Source organism: Pelobates fuscus, chromosome 6 (assembly GCF_036172605.1).
Source record: "Pelobates fuscus isolate aPelFus1 chromosome 6, aPelFus1.pri, whole genome shotgun sequence".
NCBI classification, from domain to species: Eukaryota; Metazoa; Chordata; class Amphibia; order Anura; family Pelobatidae; genus Pelobates; species Pelobates fuscus.
This window is the reverse complement of record NC_086322.1, coordinates 35860753-35884513: the sequence shown is the minus strand read 5'-3', so window position 1 is coordinate 35884513 and position 23761 is coordinate 35860753. Positions and strand designations below refer to the sequence as shown.

General features: G+C 43.0%; 1 protein-coding gene across 1 annotated transcript; it reads left to right on the top strand.

Annotated features, from left to right (window-relative positions):
• The first annotated feature begins 240 nt into the window (after window positions 1–240).
• Window positions 241–23521, top strand: LOC134615315 (progonadoliberin-2). Its single transcript, XM_063459810.1, has 4 exons — window positions 241–282; window positions 20383–20559; window positions 20980–21063; window positions 23128–23521. The coding sequence occupies exons 2-4, from the start codon at window positions 20422–20424 to the stop codon at window positions 23164–23166; spliced, it is 261 nt and encodes an 86-aa protein (XP_063315880.1). The 5' UTR covers window positions 241–282; window positions 20383–20421; the 3' UTR covers window positions 23167–23521.
• Window positions 23522–23761: the final 240 nt, after the last annotated feature.

Sequence of the window (23761 nt, the reverse complement as noted above, 5' to 3'; positions counted from 1 at the left end):
TAAAAAACGTCAACAAATTTTGATTTATGTTGTCAGCTTATTGAGTATAAGAGCACCTGAGACACCTTATAGGCATTGTCTCATCGAAGCCTCACCTGATGGCAGGGGGGTTAACATAGACCTATGTGTCTTACTAATCAAAGAGCAAGCACTGGACGTCAGCAGCAGGCAGTCCCAGAGAAAGGGAAATTATATTCAACCGAGCACAGCGAAGGTATAAAAACCCAGGGCAAGTGCACATTAATCAGTGAAGTCTTCTGGAGCTAAACAGACATCTGTAAGGTACGTAGCAGCTCCAATGCCGTATAATTGATCATGGAACCTTGCTAAACTCCACAACCTGTTGTCATTTTCTGCATGTATGACCTCTTTTAAAAGCTGATTAACTATTTGCTAAATTAATATTAAATTGGGGGGAAAAGGCCAATAGCTTAGCAGTAGACAAAAATATGTATTTTATATTATTGTGATTCCTTGTAAAAAAAAATATATTCTATATTTGATTTTTTTTATTTCAATTCATGTTTTATTCACATTTATCTATTTTATCCATTTATATTTTTGTAGATAGATGGATAGATAGATATGCATCCTTTATTTCCTTTTCAGACATAATTAATATTTTCTTAATATGATAGAAAAAAATGCTGTTTTCTCATATTCTTCAAATTGATTGCATGTTTTTTATTTTTTTCTGGAATTGGTTAAAAACATTTGGTACGCAAAGGGTTACACAGCTGTTGCATCCATATAGTTACTAGTCCCGTGCCTGCTTCTCCTTAATTACTTTCTCATTCAGGGGAAATCACAAGTAGTTCACTTCTGGCTAATCCCGGCATTTGCAAAAAGGATTACATTCTCTCACTGTCAAACACCTTTTGCATAAGACGCAGGTGGATATCTAAACCCCTTATTAGCAAATCTTAGATCTGCAAATATGATTAAAACAGTTCTTCACTGATTGAAAAAAAATATCAATCGTTGTCAATGGATTTTGTTACTTCCCGTATAAATGTATTTCTTAAAAGATTGACATTTCAAGGAAATGAAATGATTAACAAGAATACATCTTTACATTTTATCTTTATTTTTTTTTTAAATACCAGATGAAAATAATGCCGGTTAACTTCTAGTGTATGTTACTATATAAAGTATATCTACTAGTGTGGAAAACATGGTTCTGTTCAGTAAAAATAGGGTTAGGGTTAATAGGAGAAAATGGGCTGCTATATCTGTTTCATGCGAAGTCATTTCTACGTCTTTTTATGTGGGAATGTTCAAAGTCAAAGCTTTTAAAAAGTTACGGACTCAAGTCTAAAAGTTAAGCATTGCATTCACTAAGAAGCCATTGCAATGCTGCTGCGGAGCTTTGCAGACTATATATCATAGAAAACAACAATTATTTTGGACAAAATGGCTACTGCTTTTTTTTATTATTTTTTTTAAGTTTAGCTCTGCGTTTTATTTTATTTCTAACTCAGCTCTTTTCTCGATCATTCTTTCATTCCGTATCTGTACCAGTAAATACCACTTTGGTGATACCGTTATTCTGTGCACCATCTATTATATCCGTGTTATTTCTAAAGTGACTGTAGCTGGGAATTCAAAGTGAATTTCCTAATTTAGGTCAATACGGCGTATTAGATGAAAAATTCTACAAGTCAATTTTGTTCTCAGTTTGGCTGCTTCGGCCTTCGTTCTGAAATACATTCTGAGGTTCAATCAATTCTTAGTTTTCTGTTTTTTTTTTGTTTTTTTTTCTATCATTCTACTGTTTGCATGCAAAAATGCCAACTCTTGGGTATTATCTGTATGTCTGCCAGGGTTGACAAGGCAACTAAAACAGAAAAACATTGTCATATTCTGTAGCAACTGAATGCCACCGTTATCCAGATTTATCCGTTTTGAAACCTGTCCATGAAACAAGATAATGAAACACAATATACCAATTGCTCTATAGAGTATCTTTAAAAGTAATTTTATTGGCAGGTGGGCTTACATTTTAATGGCCATTGGAGTGATACTAACCTTTGGTTATCTAAATATGCACAGGGATTTGGGATAGTGTGCAAGTAACTTTTACTTCTTTGGTTTTTATTCTGTGAATTGTGGATGATCTGTACTTTAGTCATTGCTGCTGCCCAGGAATAGTGGGAGTTTGAGTGCAGGGCCGTATTTTATGTGTTGATTGTTTTTGTGTTTAATTGTACAAGCTTAAAACATAAGTGCAGAAAATGAGAACAGTACACTGGCTTTAAATGTTAAAGTAGGTAAGATCTTCTGTGTTCTGCGTAGCCAAGGGAAAAATCCAAGAGAAACTCCAGAGTTTCTCCGAAAGTGTCTGCAAACCTTTTGTGTTATAGATCAACTAAGACTGACAAACCCTTTCCAGGCGTAAAAAGAAGTAGTCATGGTGAGGACGATGTGAGACCATGCTAACGTGCCAAGGAATTTATAAATAAAAAGAGCACCTCTCCACAGCCTTGGCAGAGAAGATGCATCGAAATCCACTGAAAATACATGAATAAAAATGGAACATGGTCTATAGAGCACCTGTTCCTATCTTAGCCACTAAGGTCCTCCTGTATCACGGCTCAGCTCAGGGTGCCAGTTCTTATTTAGATAAAGAAGTGGTTGGTTGAGGCTAATATGGCTCGATTCTCTTATTGTGTCTGGGCGATGCTAGCGTGATGGCCTCTTCATTCTGTGGATGCCAGGAGCTCTGATGTAACATTAGGAATAATTCTTATTTTGGGATAATGTTGGTTTCTCCAAGTATAATAGATCTCTCTGTCTTGATCCACTCGATCTGTTGGAATACAGCGGACGTATGTATATCTTGGGTGTGGAGCAAAGAGTTGTAATTGATGATTAAAGCTTTTTCCTCCCCTCCATATCAATTAGTGCTTCATCTCATAAGAGAATTGTTCCAGTAGCATAGAACCATATGTTGCTAAGTATTTCATCTTGTTTTTACATAATGGCTTGTAAAGGATTTTAACCCCAGGGTATTTGGGGTGAGGGGGGCTGAAAACCAGAGTAATGGGCTTTGAGAAACAGGATTGATGTGAAATATTGATTATTATATATGGCACTGGCATGTTTCACATTCACCAAAACCCAAACACACTTCAATTATATATTATGTATGACTATGAATGGTAATGTGATTGTTGCCAAACCAATTTAAATAAATTTCTTCTTAGATGTTCTCCTACTAGGAGTTCAAATACATCACAGCAAATAATGATCCTGTCCAGAGTCACAGTTGCAGGGAGAGATTTTCTACATCATAGGGGTAGCACGTGGGCCTGTGGGCTTGCTCTGTGCCTGGCCATGCCATCCCCCACACACACTCACCTAACAGATCTATGCTATAAAATCTACATTGTGACTGCTGACACTGGTGTGAAGGGCTTTAAACTGATTGTGACCATACTCATTCTTTGTGGTGGCAGTCATCAAAGTGTTCTGTACTAAAAAGTATTGCAAAAAATGTGGACTGATGCTGGTTCCTCTGGTTTTCATGGTTATTTCACCACATTTAGTATTTTAGTCCACTTGATAAATATCCCCTAATATTATGTAGACATTTTCGAAGTGTAACATGCCCTTTCAGAAGACAGAGAGTGCCTCTAGGAACCTGCAATAATAATAGTTAAATCAGAGCTTGTAGGTTCTCTGGCTGTCAGATTCATTGCTGTACATGGCATCTAGACCAGGGGTCTCGCTGGCACACACACATGTACACACCAGAAACACAGACAGAAATGCAAACTGTGACGGACCGCCTGGCACCCTGACTGGGTGCCCCTGCCATTCGCTGATTCCTAGCTGTCGCCGAGTAACATAAGCACCACACCAGACACTATAAGCACCGTAGCCCCTTAGCCGCTGCAGCTGGGCTGGGGTCTCGCCAAACTTCTGGATCCAGCTCCCAGTGAGAAGAGTTCTCCTCCAAGAGAGTAGAGCAGGTATAGCTGTGTAGCTCTTACAAGAGCTAGTGATTATAGCAATGCAAAGAACAATCCCAAGAGCAGGGATTATAGCTGGTATAGCTTCCCCCTACAAGCCCGAGACGAGGCTGTGTGGAGGGTAAATTGGAACTCATTTAGTGGCAGCCACAATTGGCCTTATATGCAGGTCCCCCTGCAAGGGGCACTCCCCCCTGGACCAGAGAGTAGACTACAGTAAAGACATACACATGATTACATTAGCTCTCAGGTCCAGGACACTCCCATACAAAATGAGATAATCATTCCTTTGTGCATGAGAGATAATTGGTTTAGGAACTGTACTAAACTCAATTATCTGAAACCGTACCGGTAATATAAATACTACCACACGTCTACATCACCCAATGTGACACTTATAGAGAGTAAAAATACTTACATATACATCTCCTTTTTTATATATTATATTAATATCAATAAATAACTTTGTACCTGCTGTGGATCCAGCTTGGAATTCCTTCGTAGCCAGTTATTGGCACCCCAATGCTGATTATATAGAGCCTATCACGGCTCCATGCTTGTGAGTGTACATTCCAGTGGCGTACATACCAGGGTCGCAGGGGTCGCGGCTGCGACCGGGCCCGGCCCACCAGGGGGCCCGGCCGCCCCTGCGACCCGGTATGTACCCACAGGGCCAGCCTCTTCTGCTGGGGGGCCCAGGAGCTGGCCACCTCCGGGCCCCCCGAGGCTGGCCCTGCTGTCACCCGGCTGGCGGGCGCGCGAGGGAGCACTGTCCCCTGGGTGCTCCCTCTTCAGCTCCCTCGCGCACCGCACTGAAACCGGAGCCGGAAGATGACGTCATCTTCCGGCTCCGGCATCAGTACGCGGCGCCCGAGGGAGCTGAAGAGGGAGCACCCAGGGGACAGTGCTCCCTCGCGCGCCCGCCAGTCGGGTGACCAGCAACACCACTGGACCCCAGGGAATCCCCCCAGCTCTCACACAGGTAAAAGGAGGCTGGGGGGATTAAATAAAAAAAAAAGAACAGAAAAAACGTGTGTGTGTGTTTAGTGAGTGTGTTAGTGAGTGTGTGTGAGTGTGTGTTAGTGAGTGTGTTAGTGTTAGTGAGTGTGTGTGTGTGTTAGTGTTAGTGAGTGTGTTAGTGAGAGTGGTAGTGAGTGAGTGTGTTAGTGAGAGTGTTAGTGAGAGTGTTAGTGAGAGTGTTAGTGAGTGTTAGTGAGAGTGTTAGTGAGTGTGTTAATGTGAGTGTGTTAGTGTTAGTGAGTGTGTTAGTGAGTGTGTTAGTGAGTGTTAGTGAGAATGTGAGTGAGTGTGTTAGTGTGTTAGTGAGTGTGTTAGTGTTAGTGAGTGTGTTAATGTGAGTGTTAGTGTGTGTGAGTGTTAGTGAGTGAGTGAGTGTGTGTGTTAGTGAGTGTGTTAATGTGAGTGTGTTAGTGTTAGTGAGTGTGTTAGTGTTAGTTTGTGTTAGTGTGTGTGTGTTAGTGAGTGTGTTAGTGTTAATGTGAGTGTGTTAGTGTTAGTGTTAGTGTTAGTGAGTGTGTTAGTGAGTGTGTTAGTGTTAGTGAGTGTGTTAGTGTTAGTGAGTGTGTTAGTGAGTGTGTTAATGTGAGTGTGTTAGTGAGTGTGTGAGTGTTAGTGAGTGAGTGTGTGTGTTAGTGAGTGTGTTAATGTGAGTGTGTTAGTGTTAGTGAGTGTGTTAGTGAGTGTGTTAGTGTGTGTTAGTGAGAGAGTGTGTTAGTGAGTGTGTGAGTGTGAGTGTGTTAGTGTGAGTGTGTTAGTGTGAGTGATTGTGTTAGTGAGTGTGTGAGTGATTGTGTTAGTGAGTGTGTTAGTGAGTGTGTTAGTGTTAGTGAGTGTGTTAGTGTGTGTGTTAGTTTGTGTGTGTGTTAGTGAGTGAGTGTGTTAGTGAGTGAGTGTGTGAGTGTGAGTTAGTGAGTGTGTGTTAGTGAGTGTGTTAGTGTGAGTGATTGTGTTAGTGAGTGTGTTAGTTTTAGAGTGTGTTAGTGTTAGTGTGTGTGTCTGTTACTGAGTATGTTTGTGTGCGTCTGTCACTGAGTGTGTGTCTGTCAGTAAATGTGTGCGTCTGTTCATGAGAGTGTGTGTGTGTGTGTCTAAAGCACTTACCTTTCTCCAGCGCCGGGCTCCCTTGGCGCTGGGGATCTCTCCGTCCCGATCCGCCTCTCAGCTCCGAATGCACATGCGTGGCAAGAGCCACGCGCGCATTCAAACCGCCCATATAGGAAAGCATTACTCAATGCTTTCCTATGGACGTTCAGCGTCTTCTCACTGTGATTTTCACAGTGAGAATCGCAGAAAATCCTCTAGCGGCTGTCAATGAGACAGCCACTAGAGATGGATTAACCCTCAGTGAAACATAGCAGTTTCTCTGAAACTGCTGTTTTCAGCTGCAGGGTTAAAACTAGAGAGACCTGGCACCCAGACCACTTCATTGAGCTGATTTGATCTGGGTGTCTGTAGTGGTCCTTTAAGTGTATGTGTTTATGCATGCACTGGCGTACATACCGCGGTCGCACGGGTCGCAGCCCGCGCAGAGTAAGCGGGGGGTTGGGGCCCACAGATCAGTTTTCGCACCGGGGCCCCATGGGTTGTGTGTACGCCACTGGTACATTCTATACCTTTTTGGTTTTTATCTTACTGTACAGGCTTCACTATGTATTGTTTAATTTCTTTCTCATAGATTTTAATAGAGGAAGCTGTTCCTAACTTCAAGACACGATTGTTGGGAAGTATTTTTACGCTCTATAAGTGTCACATGTAGACGTGTGGTAGTATTAATATTACCAGTACTGTTTCATATATTTCTAAGGTGATTGGGAACACCTATAGTCATACACACCCTACTAATAATTGTGAAGTGCCTAAACACCAACTCTTTGAGTTTTGTTTTGTTTAAACTCAATTATCGCCAGGCACAGAAAACATACATTTTTATAAAACCCCAAAATACATTTAAACACACAAAACCCCCACAAAAGTTACATCCCCTGATAGCCCTGATCTGCACGACCAACATATCCAAAAATCACCTAGATTGGTTCAGGGGTTCAGGAATTTCCTGGAAGTCATAATTTTACTGACCACAACTATGGTCCCATGCCCAAAACAGTTCCAGAGAATCAGGGCTTGTGGTTGGTCTAGTTCGGTTTAAAAACCGAACAAACTACCGAACATAGTCAATGTTCTAACCCTGGAGCTTCACCTTGTTCGTGGGAACGATTCCAAGAAACAGCGCCCTTCTATGTGGTGTAAAATCAAACGCAGGCGATCCTGGAAGTCCAGCAGTGTTCGGGAGATTCAATGTCCGAAAACAGTTCCATGAACTCGACGACCAAACACCGCTGCCTGCGTTCACAGAAACAAGATGTCTGCCATCTCGTGGTCGTTCGTGCGAACAACGGCCACCCAGACAAACAATTAGAACACTGCAGGTAGAATCGTTCCAGAGTGTTCCCACGCTGTCTAAATCCCTCTTTTCCCTTACTCTCCCACTTATCCCTCATTCTCACCTCATCCTCTTATCACTTCCACCCACCCCCATCACTTTTGCCTATTCTTTTCTGACTCCCTCTCTCCCCATGCTTCTATCACATTGACCCATCTGTGCTTCTCTCCCCCATACTTTTATCACTCTGACCCATTCCTCCATCTCTCCCCATACTTTTATCACTCTTACCGATCACTCCCTCTCTCCCCATACTTTTATCACTCTGACCCATTCCTTCCGCTCTCCTCATACTTCTATCACTCTGTCCGATCACTCCCCCCTCCGCATATTCCTATCACTCTGACCCATTTCTTCCTTCCTCCCCATATTCCTATCACTCTGACCCATTCCTTCCTCCCTCCCTCCCCATATTCCAATCACTCTGACCCATTCCTTCCTCCCTCCCCATATTCCAATCACTCTGACCCATTTCTTCCTCTCTCCCCATATTCCTATCACTCTGACCCATTCCTTCCTCTCTCCCCATATCATATTCCTATCACTCTGACCCATTCCTTCCTCTCTCCCCATATTCCTATCACTCTGATTAATTCCTCCCTCGCTCCCCATACTTCTATCACTCTGACCCATTCCTTCTGCAGTCCCCACAATTCTAGCTCTTTGACCCATTCCTCCCTCTCTCCCCATACTCCTATCACTCTGACCCATTCCTCCCTCTCTCCCCATATTCCTATCACTCTGACCCATTTCTTCCTTCCTCCCCATATTCCTATCACTCTGACCCATTCCTTCCTCCCTCCCTCCCCATATTCCAATCACTTTGACCCATTCCTTCCTCCCTCCCCATATTCCAATCACTCTGACCCATTCCTTCCTCCCTCCCCATATTCCTATCACTCTGACCCATTCCTTCCTCTCTCCCCATATTCCTATCACTCTGACCCATTCCTTCCTCTCTCCCCATATTCCTATCACTCTGACCCATTCCTTCCTCTCTCCCCATATTCCTATCACTCTGACCCATTCCTTCCTCTCTCCCCATATTCCTATCACTCTGACCCATTCCTTCCTCCCTCCCCATATGCCTATCACTCTGACCCATTCCTTCCTCTCTCCCCATATTCCTATCACTCTGACCCATTCCTTCCTCTCTCCCCATATTCCTATCACTCTGACCCATTCCTTCCTCCCTCCCTCCCCATATTCCAATCACTCTGACCCATTCCTTCCTCCCTCCCCATATTCCTATCACTCTGACCCATTCCTTCCTCCCTCCCCATATTCCTATCACTCTGACCCATTCCTTCCTCTCTCCCCATATTCCTATCACTCTGACCCATTCCTTCCTCTCTCCCCATATTCCTATCACTCTGACCCATTCCTTCCTCCCTCCCCATATTCCTATCACTCTGACCCATTCCTTCCTCTCTCCCCATATTCCTATCACTCTGACCCATTCCTTCCTCTCTCCCCATATTCCTATCACTCTGACCCATTCCTTCCTCCCTCCCCATATTCCTATCACTCTGACCCATTCCTTCCTCTATCCCCATACTTCTATCACTCTGACCCATTCCTTCCTCCCTCCCCATATTCCTATCACTCTGACCCATTCCTTCCTCTCTCCCCATATTCCTATCACTCTGACCCATTCCTTCCTCTCTCCCCATATTCCTATCACTCTGATTAATTCCTCCCTCGCTCCCCATACTTCTATCACTCTGACCCATTCCTTCCTCCCTCCCCATATTCCTATCACTCTGACCCATTCCTTCCTCTCTCCCCATATTCCTATCACTCTGACCCATTCCTTCCTCTCTCCCCATATTCCTATCACTCTGACCCATTCCTTCCTCCCTCCCCATATTCCTATCACTCTGACCCATTCCTTCCTCTCTCCCCATATTCCTATCACTCTGACCCATTCCTTCCTCTCTCCCCATATTCCTATCACTCTGACCCATTCCTTCCTCCCTCCCCATATTCCTATCACTCTGACCCATTCCTTCCTCTATCCCCATACTTCTATCACTCTGACCCATTCCTTCCTCCCTCCCCATATTCCTATCACTCTGACCCATTCCTTCCTCTCTCCCCATATTCCTATCACTCTGACCCATTCCTTTCTCCCTCCCCATATTCCTATCACTCTGACCCATTCCTTCCTCTCTCCCCATATTCCTATCACTCTGACCCATTCCTTCCTCTCTCCCCATATTCCTATCACTCTGACCCATTCCTTCCTCTCTCCCCATATTCCTATCACTCTGATTAATTCCTCCCTCGCTCCCCATATTCTTATCACTCTGACCCATTCCTTCTGCAGTCCCCACAATTCTAGCTCTTTGACCCATTCCTCCCTCTCTCCCCATACTCCTATCACTCTGACCCATTCCTTCCTCTCTCCCCATACTTCTATCACTCTGACCCATTCCTTCCTCCCTCCCCATATTCCTATCACTCTGACCCATTCCTTCCTCTCTCCCCATATTCCTATCACTCTGACCCATTCCTTCCTCTCTCCCCATATTCCTATCACTCTGACCCATTCCTTCCTCCCTCCCCATATTCCTATCACTCTGACCCATTCCTTCCTCTCTCCCCATATTCCTATCACTCTGACCCATTCCTTCCTCCCTCCCCATATTCCTATCACTCTGACCCATTCCTTCCTCTCTCCCCATATTCCTATCACTCTGACCCATTCCTTCCTCTCTCCCCATATTCCTATCACTCTGACCCATTCCTTCCTCTCTCCCCATATTCCTATCACTCTGACCCATTCCTTCCTCTCTCCCCATATTCCTATCACTCTGACCCATTCCTTCCTCCCTCCCTCCCCATATTCCAATCACTCTGACCCATTCCTTCCTCCCTCCCCATATTCCTATCACTCTGACCCATTCCTTCCTCCCTCCCCATATTCCTATCACTCTGACCCATTCCTTCCTCTCTCCCCATATTCCTATCACTCTGACCCATTCCTTCCTCTCTCCCCATATTCCTATCACTCTGACCCATTCCTTCCTCCCTCCCCATATTCCTATCACTCTGACCCATTCCTTCCTCTCTCCCCATATTCCTATCACTCTGACCCATTCCTTCCTCTCTCCCCATATTCCTATCACTCTGACCCATTCCTTCCTCCCTCCCCATATTCCTATCACTCTGACCCATTCCTTCCTCTATCCCCATACTTCTATCACTCTGACCCATTCCTTCCTCCCTCCCCATATTCCTATCACTCTGACCCATTCCTTCCTCTCTCCCCATATTCCTATCACTCTGACCCATTCCTTCCTCTCTCCCCATATTCCTATCACTCTGATTAATTCCTCCCTCGCTCCCCATACTTCTATCACTCTGACCCATTCCTTCCTCCCTCCCCATATTCCTATCACTCTGACCCATTCCTTCCTCTCTACCCATATTCCTATCACTCTGACCCATTCCTTCCTCTCTCCCCATATTCCTATCACTCTGACCCATTCCTTCCTCCCTCCCCATATTCCTATCACTCTGACCCATTCCTTCCTCTCTCCCCATATTCCTATCACTCTGACCCATTCCTTCCTCTCTCCCCATATTCCTATCACTCTGACCCATTCCTTCCTCCCTCCCCATATTCCTATCACTCTGACCCATTCCTTCCTCTATCCCCATACTTCTATCACTCTGACCCATTCCTTCCTCCCTCCCCATATTCCTATCACTCTGACCCATTCCTTCCTCTCTCCCCATATTCCTATCACTCTGACCCATTCCTTCCTCTCTCCCCATATTCCTATCACTCTGACCCATTCCTTCCGTCCTCCCCATATTCCTATCACTCTGACCCATTCCTTCCTCTCTCCCCATATTCCTATCACTCTGACCCATTCCTTCCTCTCTCCCCATATTCCTATCACTCTGACCCATTCCTTCCTCTCTCCCCATATTCCTATCACTCTGATTAATTCCTCCCTCGCTCCCCATATTCTTATCACTCTGACCCATTCCTTCTGCAGTCCCCACAATTCTAGCTCTTTGACCCATTCCTCCCTCTCTCCCCATACTCCTATCACTCTGACCCATTCCTTCCTCTCTCCCCATACTTCTATCACTCTGACCCATTCCTTCCTCCCTCCCCATATTCCTATCACTCTGACCCATTCCTTCCTCTCTCCCCATATTCCTATCACTCTGACCCATTCCTTCCTCTCTCCCCATATTCCTATCACTCTGACCCATTCCTTCCTCCCTCCCCATATTCCTATCACTCTGACCCATTCCTTCCTCTCTCCCCATATTCCTATCACTCTGACCCATTCCTTCCTCTCTCCCCATATTCCTATCACTCTGACCCATTCCTTCCTCTCTCCCCATATTCCTATCACTCTGACCCATTCCTTCCTCCCTCCCCATATTCCTATCACTCTGACCCATTCCTTCCTCTCTCCCCATATTCCTATCACTCTGACCCATTCCTTCCTCCCTCCCCATATTCCTATCACTCTGACCCATTCCTTCCTCTCTCCCCATATTCCTATCACTCTGACCCATTCCTTCCTCTCTCCCCATATTCCTATCACTCTGACCCATTCCTTCCTCTCTCCCCATATTCCTATCACTCTGACCCATTCCTTCCTCCCTCCCCATATTCCAATCACTCTGACCCATTCCTTCCTCCCTCCCCATATTCCAATCACTCTGACCCATTCCTTCCTCCCTCCCCATATTCCTATCACTCTGACCCATTCCTTCATCTCTCCCCATATTCCTATCACTCTGACCCATTCCTTCCTCTCTCCCCATATTCCTATCACTCTGACCCATTCCTTCCTCTCTCCCCATATTCCTATCACTCTGACCCATTCCTTCCTCTCTCCCCATATTCCTATCACTCTGACCCATTCCTTCCTCCCTCCCCATATTTCTATCACTCTGACCCATTCCTTCCTCTCTCCCCATATTCCTATCACTCTGACCCATTCCTTCCTCTCTCCCCATATTCCTATCACTCTGACCCATTCCTTCCTCCCTCCCTCCCCATATTCCAATCACTCTGACCTATTCCTTCCTCCCTCCCCATATTCCTATCACTCTGACCCATTCCTTCCTCCCTCCCCATATTCCTATCACTCTGACCCATTCCTTCCTCTCTCCCCATATTCCTATCACTCTGACCCATTCCTTCCTCTCTCCCCATATTCCTATCACTCTAACCCATTCCTTCCTCCCTCCCCATATTCCTATCACTCTGACCCATTCCTTCCTCTCTCCCCATATTCCTATCACTCTGACCCATTCCTTCCTCTCTCCCCATATTCCTATCACTCTGACCCATTCCTTCCTCTCTCCCCATATTCCTATCACTCTGACCCATTCCTTCCTCTCTCCCCATATTCCTATCACTCTGACCCATTCCTTCCTCTCTCCCCATATTCCTATCACTCTGACCCATTCCTTCCTCTCTCCCCATACTTCTATCACTCTGACCCATTCCTTCCTCCCTCCCCATATTCCTATCACTCTGACCCATTCCTTCCTCTCTCCCCATATTCCTATCACTCTGACCCATTCCTTCCTCTCTCCCCATATTCCTATCACTCTGACCCATTCCTTCCTCCCTCCCCATATTCCTATCACTCTGACCCATTCCTTCCTCTCTCCCCATATTCCTATCACTCTGACCCATTCCTTCCTCTCTCCCCATATTCCTATCACTCTGACCCATTCCTTCCTCTCTCCCCATATTCCTATCACTCTGACCCATTCCTTCCTCTCTCCCCATATTCCTATCACTCTGACCCATTCCTTCCTCTCTCCCCATATTCCTATCACTCTGACCCATTCCTTCCTCCCTCCCTCCCCATATTCCAATCACTCTGACCTATTCCTTCCTCCCTCCCCATATTCCTATCACTCTGACCCATTCCTTCCTCTCTCCCCATATTCCTATCACTCTGACCCATTCCTCCCTCTCTCCCCATATTCCTATCACTCTGACCCATTCCTTCCTCTCTCCCCATACTTCTATCACTCTGACCCATTCCTTCCTCCCTCCCCATATTCCTATCACTCTGACCCATTCCTTCCTCTCTCCCCATATTCCTATCACTCTGACCCATTCCTTCCTCTCTCCCCATATTCCTATCACTCTGACCCATTCCTTCCTCTCTCCCCATATTCCTATCACTCTGACCCATTCCTTCCTCTCTCCCCATATTCCTATCACTCTGACCCATTCCTTCCTCTCTCCCCATATTCCTATCACTCTGATTAATTCCTCCCTCGCTCCCCATATTCTTATCACTCTGACCCATTCCTTCTGCAGTCCCCACAATTCTAGCTCTTTGACCCATTCCTCCCTCTCTCCCACCTACACATCTCACACCCAGTATCCCTCCCTCCCTACAAATTGTCCAATCACTTCCACATATCCCTTCCTCTCTAAATATCACTCCCATCTGCATCTTCCCTTGCCCCTACATCTTTAACCTTCCATATTACTTCCACCTACTTCCCTTTTTTAAACATTTTTTTTTCAAGAGATCTTGTCTCTGCTGCACTGCGGTACTCACCTATACTCACCCAGACACACAACACTCACAGCTACCCAAACAGCCAAAACACACTCACAGCCACAAACATCACACACAGAAAGCTACAATACTTACAGCAACCCTACACCTCCACCCCCCTGCCCCCACAAAATTTTAACAGACATTCATCTGTATACAAGATAGAAACATAGAATGTGACGGCAGATAAGAACCATTCGGCCCATCTAGTCTGCCCAGTTTTCTAAATACTTTCATTAGTCCCTGGCCTTATCTTATAGTTAGGATAGCCTTATGCCTATCCCACGCATGCTTAAACTCCTTTACTGTGTTAACCTCTACCACTTCAGCTGGAAGGCTATTCCATGCATCCACTACCCTCTGAGTAAAGTAATAAAAATATCAGGAAGTATTACTTTACTCAGAGGGTAGTGGATGCATGGAATAGCCTTCCAGCTGAAGTGGTAGAGGTTAACACAGTAAAGGAGTTTAAGCATGCGTGGGATAGGCATAAGGCTATCCTAACTATAAGATAAGGCCAGGGACTAATGAAAGTATTTAGAAAACTGGGCAGACTAGATGGGCCGAATGGTTCTTATCTGCCGTCACATTCTATGTTTCTATGTTTTCTATCTTGTATACAATGAAAAAATAACATCGGTAAATAATTCAACCATCCTAATGTCTGCTGGACAGTTACTATTTTGGGGGTCCTGACTCATCATCACAGGTTTGTTCCCTCGTGTCCCACATCTGGTGACACCGGGGAACTTTCTCCAGCCATCACTGCCTTTGTGTGCATAATTAGATGCACTTGGACTGTGCATGGGCTCTAGGGACATGCAGAGGGTACAATAGCAGCACTCGCTGTATGAAGTGCTCTGTGTGGGGCCAGCCAAGAGGCGGTAAGTCAGCCTGGTGTGCATTTATACCAGTTTAACACCCTTTCTGTGGACCTGCCTGCCTCTTCTCTGTGTGATGTCACTAGTGATGCAAGCTGTATTTCTGACATGGCCTCCCCAAGACCCCTCCACCCAGGTGCACACCCTAATTAAATGTGCATGCCTATGAAAATAACATTGTTACACCCTCCTCCCCCCAGCTGTCAATCAGATAACCGGTCCTGTTAATTCATGATTGTTTAGCTCAGTGGAGCTAAACTCAAGAGGCAGCAATTGCTCAGATCACCTGCCTTGGACATATTTTCATTGGCTGCAATGGGAAATCTGTGATTGGAAAGACAAAGAAAGTCTGGGCAGGGTTAGAAGAGGACGGCTTATAAAGACTTCAGACAAGAGATCTGCAGCTTTTGCACAATGTTTTTAGATAAAACCCTACTCAAATAAATCACAATATAATATATATTGATTGTATAATGATTTATATTTTCAAATTGAGCAGTGGAGTGTCCCTGTAAGGTAACCCACTTTCATTTTTAGAGCCTAACTTTTGGGTCCAATTAAACATTGGTACTTTACACTTAGCTGTGGTTAGTTCTCTGAGATATTTGGCACAACCTGTAGCAAACAAATATACAGGTGATACTCGAAAAATTTGAATATTGTGCAAAAGTTCATTTATTTAAGTAATGCAACGTAAAAGGGGAAACTAATATATGAGATAGACGCATTACACGCAAAGCAAGATAGTTCAAGCCGTGATTTGTCATAAGTGCGATGATTATGTCTTACAGCTCGTGAAAACCCCAAATCCACAATCTCAGTAAATTAGAATATTGTGAAAAGGTGCAATATTCTAGGCTCACAGTGTCCCACTCTAATCAGCTAAGTAAGTCATAACACCCACAAAGGGTTTCTGAGCCTTTAAATGGTCTCTGTCTGGTTCAGTGGGAATCACAATCATGGGGAAGACTGCTGACTTGACAGTTGTGCAGAAAACCATCATTGATACCCTCCATAAGGAGGGAAAGCCTCAAAAGGTAGAGTCTGGAGGAAGAATGGAGAGGCACACACTGCAAGATGCTTGAAGTCCAGTGTGAAGTTTCCACAGTCTGTGTTGATTTGGGGAGCCAAGTCATCTGCTGGTCTTGGTCCACTGTGCTTCATTAAGTCCAGGGTCAACGCAGCCGTCTACCAGGAGATTTTGGAGCACTTCATGCTTCCTTCCGCAGACGAGCTTTATGGGGATGCTGACTTCATTTTCCAGCAGGAAAATTGGCACCTGCCCACACTGCTAAAAGCACCAAAGCCTGGTTCAATGACCATGGGATTACTGTGCTTGATTGGCCAGCAAACTCGCCTGACCTGAACCCCATAGAGAATCTATGGGGCATTGCCAAGAGAAAGATGAGACATGAGACCGAACAATGCAGAAGAGCTGAAGGCCGCTATTGAAGCATCCTGGTCTTCCATAACACCTCAGCAGTGCCAAAGGCTGATAGCTCCCATGCCACGCCGCATTGAGGCAGTAATTGCTGCAAAAGGGGCCCAAACAAAGTACTGAGTCCATATGCATGCTTATACTTTTCAGAGGTCCGATATTGTTCTATGTACACTCCTTGTTTTATTGATTGCATGTAATATTCAAATTTACTGAGATTGTGGATTTGGGGTTTTCATGAGCTGTAAGCCATAATCACAAATGACAAATCACGGCTTGAACTATCTTGCTTTGCATGTAATGCGTCTCTCTCATATATTAGTTTCCCCTTTTACGTTGCATTACTGAAATAAATGAACTTTTGCACGATATTCTAATTTTTCGAGTATCACCTGTATTTACAAACTGTGTTCCCACAACCAAAAGATACATAGCTGGTGTGGAAACCAGTAGCAGCTTTCTCAAGATAGATTGTATAGATTGTATTCCAAGTAGGTTCCCCCAAAATACAATCTATACTACAAATACAAAGGGATACAGATTAATTTTATTTCATAATTTTATTGTGTAATCTGTTTTACTGTTTAGTCACTGAGGACGTTCCATAAGGGAAGAAACGCGTAGGACTGTTTATATATTTTATTTTAATAAAGCCACTTTTTGGATTCTACCTTGCTGGTGTGCTTGTTTTGGAGCTGGGCTAAGCTGTGTTTGCTAAAGGTGAAGTTAAAGGGACACTCCAGGACCTCCAGCATCGCTCAATTCCCCACAGGAAAGCATTTCCAATGCTTTCCTATGGAGAGGTCTAATGCGCGCGCGGCGTTGCCGCACATGCGCATTAGGTCTCCCCCGCCGGCGGCCGTACATGCACGATCGAACCACCGAGGGACATCGGCAGGGGTCTCAGGTAAGTCACTGAAGGGGTTTTCACCCCTTCAGCAACATGGGATGGGTGATGGGAGGGAGAGGGTACTTGCAGTGCCAGGAAAACTGTTTGCTTTCCTGGCACTAGAGTGTCCCTTTAAGAAACTGGAGGCACTCTTATATGCCAAAATTGCATCATTCTTTGGGAGTGCATGCTGATGCTAGAGCGTGGGAGTGCATGCTGATGCTAGAGCGTGGGAGTGCATGCTGATGCTAGAGCGTGGGAGTGCAAATGGGAGTGCAAATTTTAAACTATCGGACACAACCTACCTGCTATGTCCCTTACAAAACTGGGTGCAAGTGTGCCTAGAATAATTGATCCTGTATTAAAGACAAAGGGTGATCACACCATGTATTGATTGAATATAGGTTCTTCTTCTGTTCTCAATTCTTACTTTTGTTAACTCATAAAAATAAACTATTAACATTTCTATTTTTAAAAGCATTCTTATTTTACCGTATTTTCCCATGTCTACGTAAAACATTTGCACAGTATTGTATATAATTTGTGTTCCTAGTATGTATTTCTCAATTACTGCCCCCTCCCCATTTTTGCCTTGAAATGGTTAAGTTAGTGTTAAGTTAGAGTGTTCCTGGTGGTATTGGGTTGTAGGCCCCACCTTTAGAAAGTAGGGCCCACCATAAGGAGTTAAACTGCTTTGTCCCGAAGTTGGCCACCCCAGCACCTGACAGCTTTGCCATTTGTTCTTTTGCTGGTTGCCCTGAAGTTCAGGAAAGTTTGCCCTGGAGGCCGGTGATAGGTTATACATGTAAAGTAAACATTGCTGATTCTCACAAAGCATATATTTGACAGCCTGCAGGGGCAGCATTTAGACTGTAGGGGTTTTGGTGTTTAGAATGCTGTTTGAGCCCACCTTTATTTCAGGAGAATCTCCTCCTCACTGCAACATCATTATTTCTAATGACTTGTGTCCAATTTGATGCTTCTCAAGTAGAAGAATTAGGACACAAAATGCATGTGCAACAATCAGTGTTATTGCCAACAATGCATGTCATAGAGAAGCATTTACATCGATGCCATGCACCCCAACATTTTAATTGGAAAAAGACTATTACTCTCGTTTTATGGGTGTAAGTAGAGTTGTTCCAGGGGCACTGCTCTTTTGGGAAATTTGTGACTTTATGACTTAACAACAATCTATGTAACAAAGATTTAATTTAAAACCAGAACAATCTATTTTATTTACACAGAATGATTTATAAACACATTTATTGTATTTCACAGACACATTAAAGGGACACTGTACTCACCAAAACAACTTCAGCTTAATGACGCAGTTTTGGTGTATAGATCATGTCCCTGCAGTCTCACTGCTCAGTTCTCTGTCATTTAGGAGTTAAATCACTTTGCTTATGAACCCTAGTCACACCTACCTGCATGTGACTTGCACAGCCTTCCTAAACACTTCCTGTAAAGAGTCATCTAAAGTTTATCCTTCCTTTATTGAAAGTTCTGTTTAATTTAGATTTTCTTATCCCTTGCTATGTTCATTGATATACCCTGCAAGAGCCTCCTGTATGTGTTTAAAGTTCAATTTACAGAGAAAGAGATACAATTGTTTAAGGTAAATTACATCTGATTGAAAGTGAAACCAGTTGTTTTTTTTTTCATGCAGGCTCTGTCAGTCAGAGTCAGGGGAGGTGTGACAAGGGCTGCGTAAACAGAAAAAAAGTGATTTAACTCCTAAATGGCAGTGAATTGAGCAGTGAGACTGCAGGGACCTGATATTTACACCAAAACTGCCTCATTAACTTAAGATGTTTACGTGACTATAGTGTTCCTTTAATGTGGAGTATTAGTACTGTAAAGCTGTGATTGAAATTCAGACACACAAAGAATACAAAGTTTCTTCAAAAGAGGGACATTACGATAGAAAATAGACAAAGGAAAATAGGCCAAACTTGGGACTGTCCCGACTAAATAGGGACACTTGGGAGGTATGAAATGCTTTGAATTACATATCACAGTGACTGAGGAATGTATTTATAAAAGTGACAATTTCTCCTGAAATATATGCTTTTACAAAACGAAGGCGGTGAGACTTAGAGTTAACTCTTAAAGCACTTCATTAACTGAAGTGCTTTAGGGGACTGGAATGTCCATTTAAATCTGCATGATCACTCTGACCATGTAATGGGTAGGCTCCAGGAACAAGGTAGAGCCTCAGGTTTGTGTCAAAATATTTCTAAACGCTATCGCATTAAATCAGGGCCGGCACCAAGCGAGCTGCAGTAGTCACGTTGCTTGGAGTGTCTGTTAAATAACATACATGAAAAAAAATCCAATAAAGCCTAATTTTTAAATATTCTGTGTTCTTTAACGGAACACCCCAGGCAACAAAGAAACTCATAGCTTCTGGTACAGGCAGGTACTCAGTCCAGTCTCCTCTTATTACTAATTATTTACAACTGCCTTTCATATGAGTTTCATATTGTGGTATTTTTGACAGACAAGTAATTAAGTGAGATTGTTGGAACAAACCAATGAGACATTAAATCAATATTACTTAATACGTTGTTTCACTATTTTGCATTTCCACACACAATCCTGTGCTTGGCATTGAAATAGACTTATTGACACGTTCACTCAAAGTCTGTATTTTACTGCATAAAATAACAATAAAAGTGAAATCAAAAAAGAAGTTCAAATATGTCTAATAAGAATTCAGATCTCTTTAATCAGAATTAAATCCACTCCTCTACCAAGTTAAAGCTCATTAAAGGATCTGTTTTATTCCTTTTTAGGGAGTGAAAAAAGTCCGATAAATATGAGGTATCAGCATGTATTACTGTAGGTTTCTACACTTAAAGATTTGTTCACTAAACAAGACATTATTGGAAATTCCCCAGAGAATGGATATTTATTTGCCCCAAATAGTTTAATTGAAATAAAATCCCAAATCCTGCTCGGTAATGTTTCTCTAGTGAATTCCTGATTTCTCACCTTAGTGAATACCCCTATAACAAAAAATTAAAAACAAAACAGACCATGGGAGTTAGTGACCATTAGCACTATTTTGTTTTTTCTTTCCCCTGTAATGGAATGGCTGCTTTAATATTTCTAATTATTCTGATGTTATTCATTAATAATGCACTGTGCGCTCACTATATTTTACAGTGATACATTTTAGAATCTTTGAAGAATATCAAGACATCCATGGCCTGCCACAGTCACCTAGTCCTCCTGCTTCTGGTCCTGTTCGCAGTCAGTTGCCACCTTTCAAATGCCCAGCACTGGTCCCACGGCTGGTATCCAGGCGGGAAACGAGAGTTAAACATGGCCTCTTCCCCAGAGGTAAATCAATATTATATTGTTACATGGTTACACTATCTGACAATGGATTCCTCAGTTTTGGCATCTAGGTAGCATTTATTTTAGGATTGATAATATTTTAGGCAAAATTTTCCTTGGCAATTCACATTTTTCCATCACTTCAGTCCCCTGTAGTGGTTATGGTGTAATATATGTTTTGGTGCAAAGTCTGCTTTAGCAATAGAATAGAGGACCAGAAGGAATAAGGTCACCTGGGGAGGGGGTGAAACCCTTCAAAATCGGTGGCTGGTGGTTTATTGCAACTCTAGTTAAAGTATCACAGATTTCCTGTAAAAACTAGAAAAGGCATATTTTTTGAAAAAATAAAACTCTTTAGTTTTGTGGCCATATCGAGGACATTTTTGTGTTTCCCAATTGGACCATTCTTTCTTTGCTCTGCAGGTTTCAGAAGAAATAAAGCTGTGTGAAGGAGAGGAATGTGCGTATCTAAGGAACCCCCGGAGAACCATGCTTAAAAACATCTTGGTATGGTCATATATGAATAACTAGCTTATATAGTACACTGGAAGTCTGAAGTTTAGAGACTAACTAACCTGGAACTGTAGTTGCCGCCGGGGCATATTGTAGAATACTGCCAGAGGACACAGAGTGTAGTATGAGAACTCTTTAATGTAACGGCTGCAGGGCAGGTTCCAGGAGTTATACTATCTGTCATCTTGTGTACAAGTCCATTCCAGGCATACATGTGAGATGCTTCAGTAGGTGAAAGGGTTAAAAGAAAAAAACTATTTGTGTGTGCTAGACCCAAAATAATAATTAAAAAAAACCTGTCTTTCAACACCACCCATACTTGTTCTACTAAAGATGTTGCCACCACCAGGACAATTTAAAAAAAAAAAAAATGAGGAATCCTAGGTTACCTTAACTAAATTAGACTAAAAACACTAATACTCACTGTACTTGAGAAATGCCAATATTTTTTTTTCCAAGAGAGGTTTTGGTAAGGAAATGGTAATATTGGTAAATTTGATTTGGCTCTGAAAATAGATTACAAAGTTTTTAGGTTTCATCAGAAGTCATATTTAGTTTCCCTCCCCCCCCCCCCCCCCCCCCCTCAGGAATTCCAGTTTTATGAGAGACAATTAATGTATTCTAGCCCTGGTTGAAAATGTACAATGCTTCATATGTGGGTACAGATACTCCCAATGTCTTGGTAACCAGGTGATAGTATCTCTATGAATCCAGATAATTAATTTTAGACCAGACATGACATATTTCATCAATAATGTCCCCAAAATAAAACAACATCTAAAATCACTTCTCAAACTTTAAGTGAATTAACCTTCATTGAATTTATAATATACTTTGCAGGTGTCATGTTGTTTCTCACGCTCTCTCCAACAGCTTATCTGATAAGGCGCTATTATTAAAGAACACTCCACTTTAGAACTAGATGCCTGTTGTAAAATCATTTGGTTTACACTCAATGCAATAAAATAGACCTTCGTTTACAACCCCTTTTCTGTGATGCTACAGATGGCTCATTCCTCTGGCTAAATACAGCCACATTAACTCTTGCAATGCTGTAATCAGCCATACCCCCTCTATTGGGTAACCATTTCATGCATTCACTACACACATAACACTGAGTAACTAACTATTATTTATAAAGTGCCAACAAATTCCATAGCGCAGTACAATGGGTGAACAAAGAAACCTGTATTTTAAACCAGACTAATTTGATGTACAGGAACAGAGGGATTGAGGGACCTACTCAACGAGCTTATACGTTAGAGGGAGTAGGGTATAGTGACACAAAAGGTAAGGGTCGAGTAGAAAAGTAGGTTGCTAGGATAGTATGCTCTGAGGGCTTAGTGTTTTGCTTTGATGATAGTTGCGGGAGAAGAATCGGGGTGCTTGCTTGACGTAACATTATCCTGGGAAAAAACTCTGCCTGCTGCTCCCTTGCGTATTCCAAACTCTCCTCCTCTAGAGTGTCTTCTTTTATATTTTACCTCTATTAAATGTCATTGGAACTTGGAGAGGGTCATGCATGTGATGGCAGTTGTGCCGGTGTCGTCACAATTGTACTGTACATGTGTGATGGCAGTTGTGTGCATGTGCTGCCAGCTGTGTGTGCATGTTACAGTTCTGTGCATGTGAAGGCAGTTGTAGTTGTACCGACGCATTTAAAGTCAATGTTTTGTCTGGGTGTGTATGTGGGACACTCCATGAGAATGCTGGGAGTTTTGTTTGTGTCTGTATGTGCATAATAGGAGTTGTGAGTGTGCATGTGTGTTTCTATGACTTCATATGTTTTGTTTAGTGTGTGCATGTGTGTGATGAAGCTTGTGTGTAAGAAGGCTGTCTGTGTTGTGTGTGCCAGGCTTTCTGAGCCCGTTTTTTTATTTTTCATCAACCCTTTTCTACTGCTTACCTTTTTGGCAGCGAGAGGGTCATGATTTGTTTCCTTCACTTGCCTTGCAGTTTAGTCCTGCTGAGATTAGCTAGATTATACAGTGTTATTTAGTCTGTGTGAGAGTGCACAGATTCCAAATGTTTCATGTGGTCTCTCTTCTCATTTTGTAGACTGACTTTTTGTCAAGGCAACTCCAGAAGAAGAAGTAATGTTTTAGTATCCCTCACTATCCACATGGGACTTTTAAGTAACGTTTGCCAGCTGCAAATTGTGTAAAACCATCCAAGTCAATTTCAGAATCACGTCATGCCTATGATGTCATCCGTCTAGAGGCTGGACAACAACTGGGAGTTTGAACATTACATATACAATATTGTTGCTTTCTTTAAGATATATTTTCACATTATTTTGTATACTATACCTTTGCCAACTGGAATCCTGTATTAGATCTAAGAAAATTCATTTTTTCTGTTTGTCCTTAGACATGTTTCTTTAGGTACAGTTCTCCCATCTATGCCCGTAGATGAGAATGCTTGTTTTGATTACGTTTGGATTTTGGACCTGCTAATGGGAGATTAAATGTTACATTTTGTACACATACAATGTCTCGTTATTGGAGTGCAAGAAATAAATAAAAGGGTTGCATGTTAATTAAAAAAAAAAAAAAAAAAAAAAGTGCTGTGAAATTAAATTACAAAACCACAATTTCCACGATGCTTTGCAACCTTCTCGGCTGATTATGTACATTGCTGATTTTATTAGCAATGCATAAAAAACAATTCCTCGCATTTCAAGGGTGCAATT

Bases quoted from the DNA above. Each gene is read 5' to 3' on its own strand.
- LOC134615315 (XM_063459810.1), top strand. From the start codon at position 20,422: ATGGCCTGCCACAGTCACCTAGTCCTCCTGCTTCTGGTCCTGTTCGCA. The intron at 20,560-20,979 runs GTAAATCAATAT...TTTGCTCTGCAG, and splicing joins ACATGGCCTCTTCCCCAGAG to GTTTCAGAAGAAATAAAGCT. The intron at 21,064-23,127 runs GTATGGTCATAT...CTCATTTTGTAG, and splicing joins CCATGCTTAAAAACATCTTG to ACTGACTTTTTGTCAAGGCA.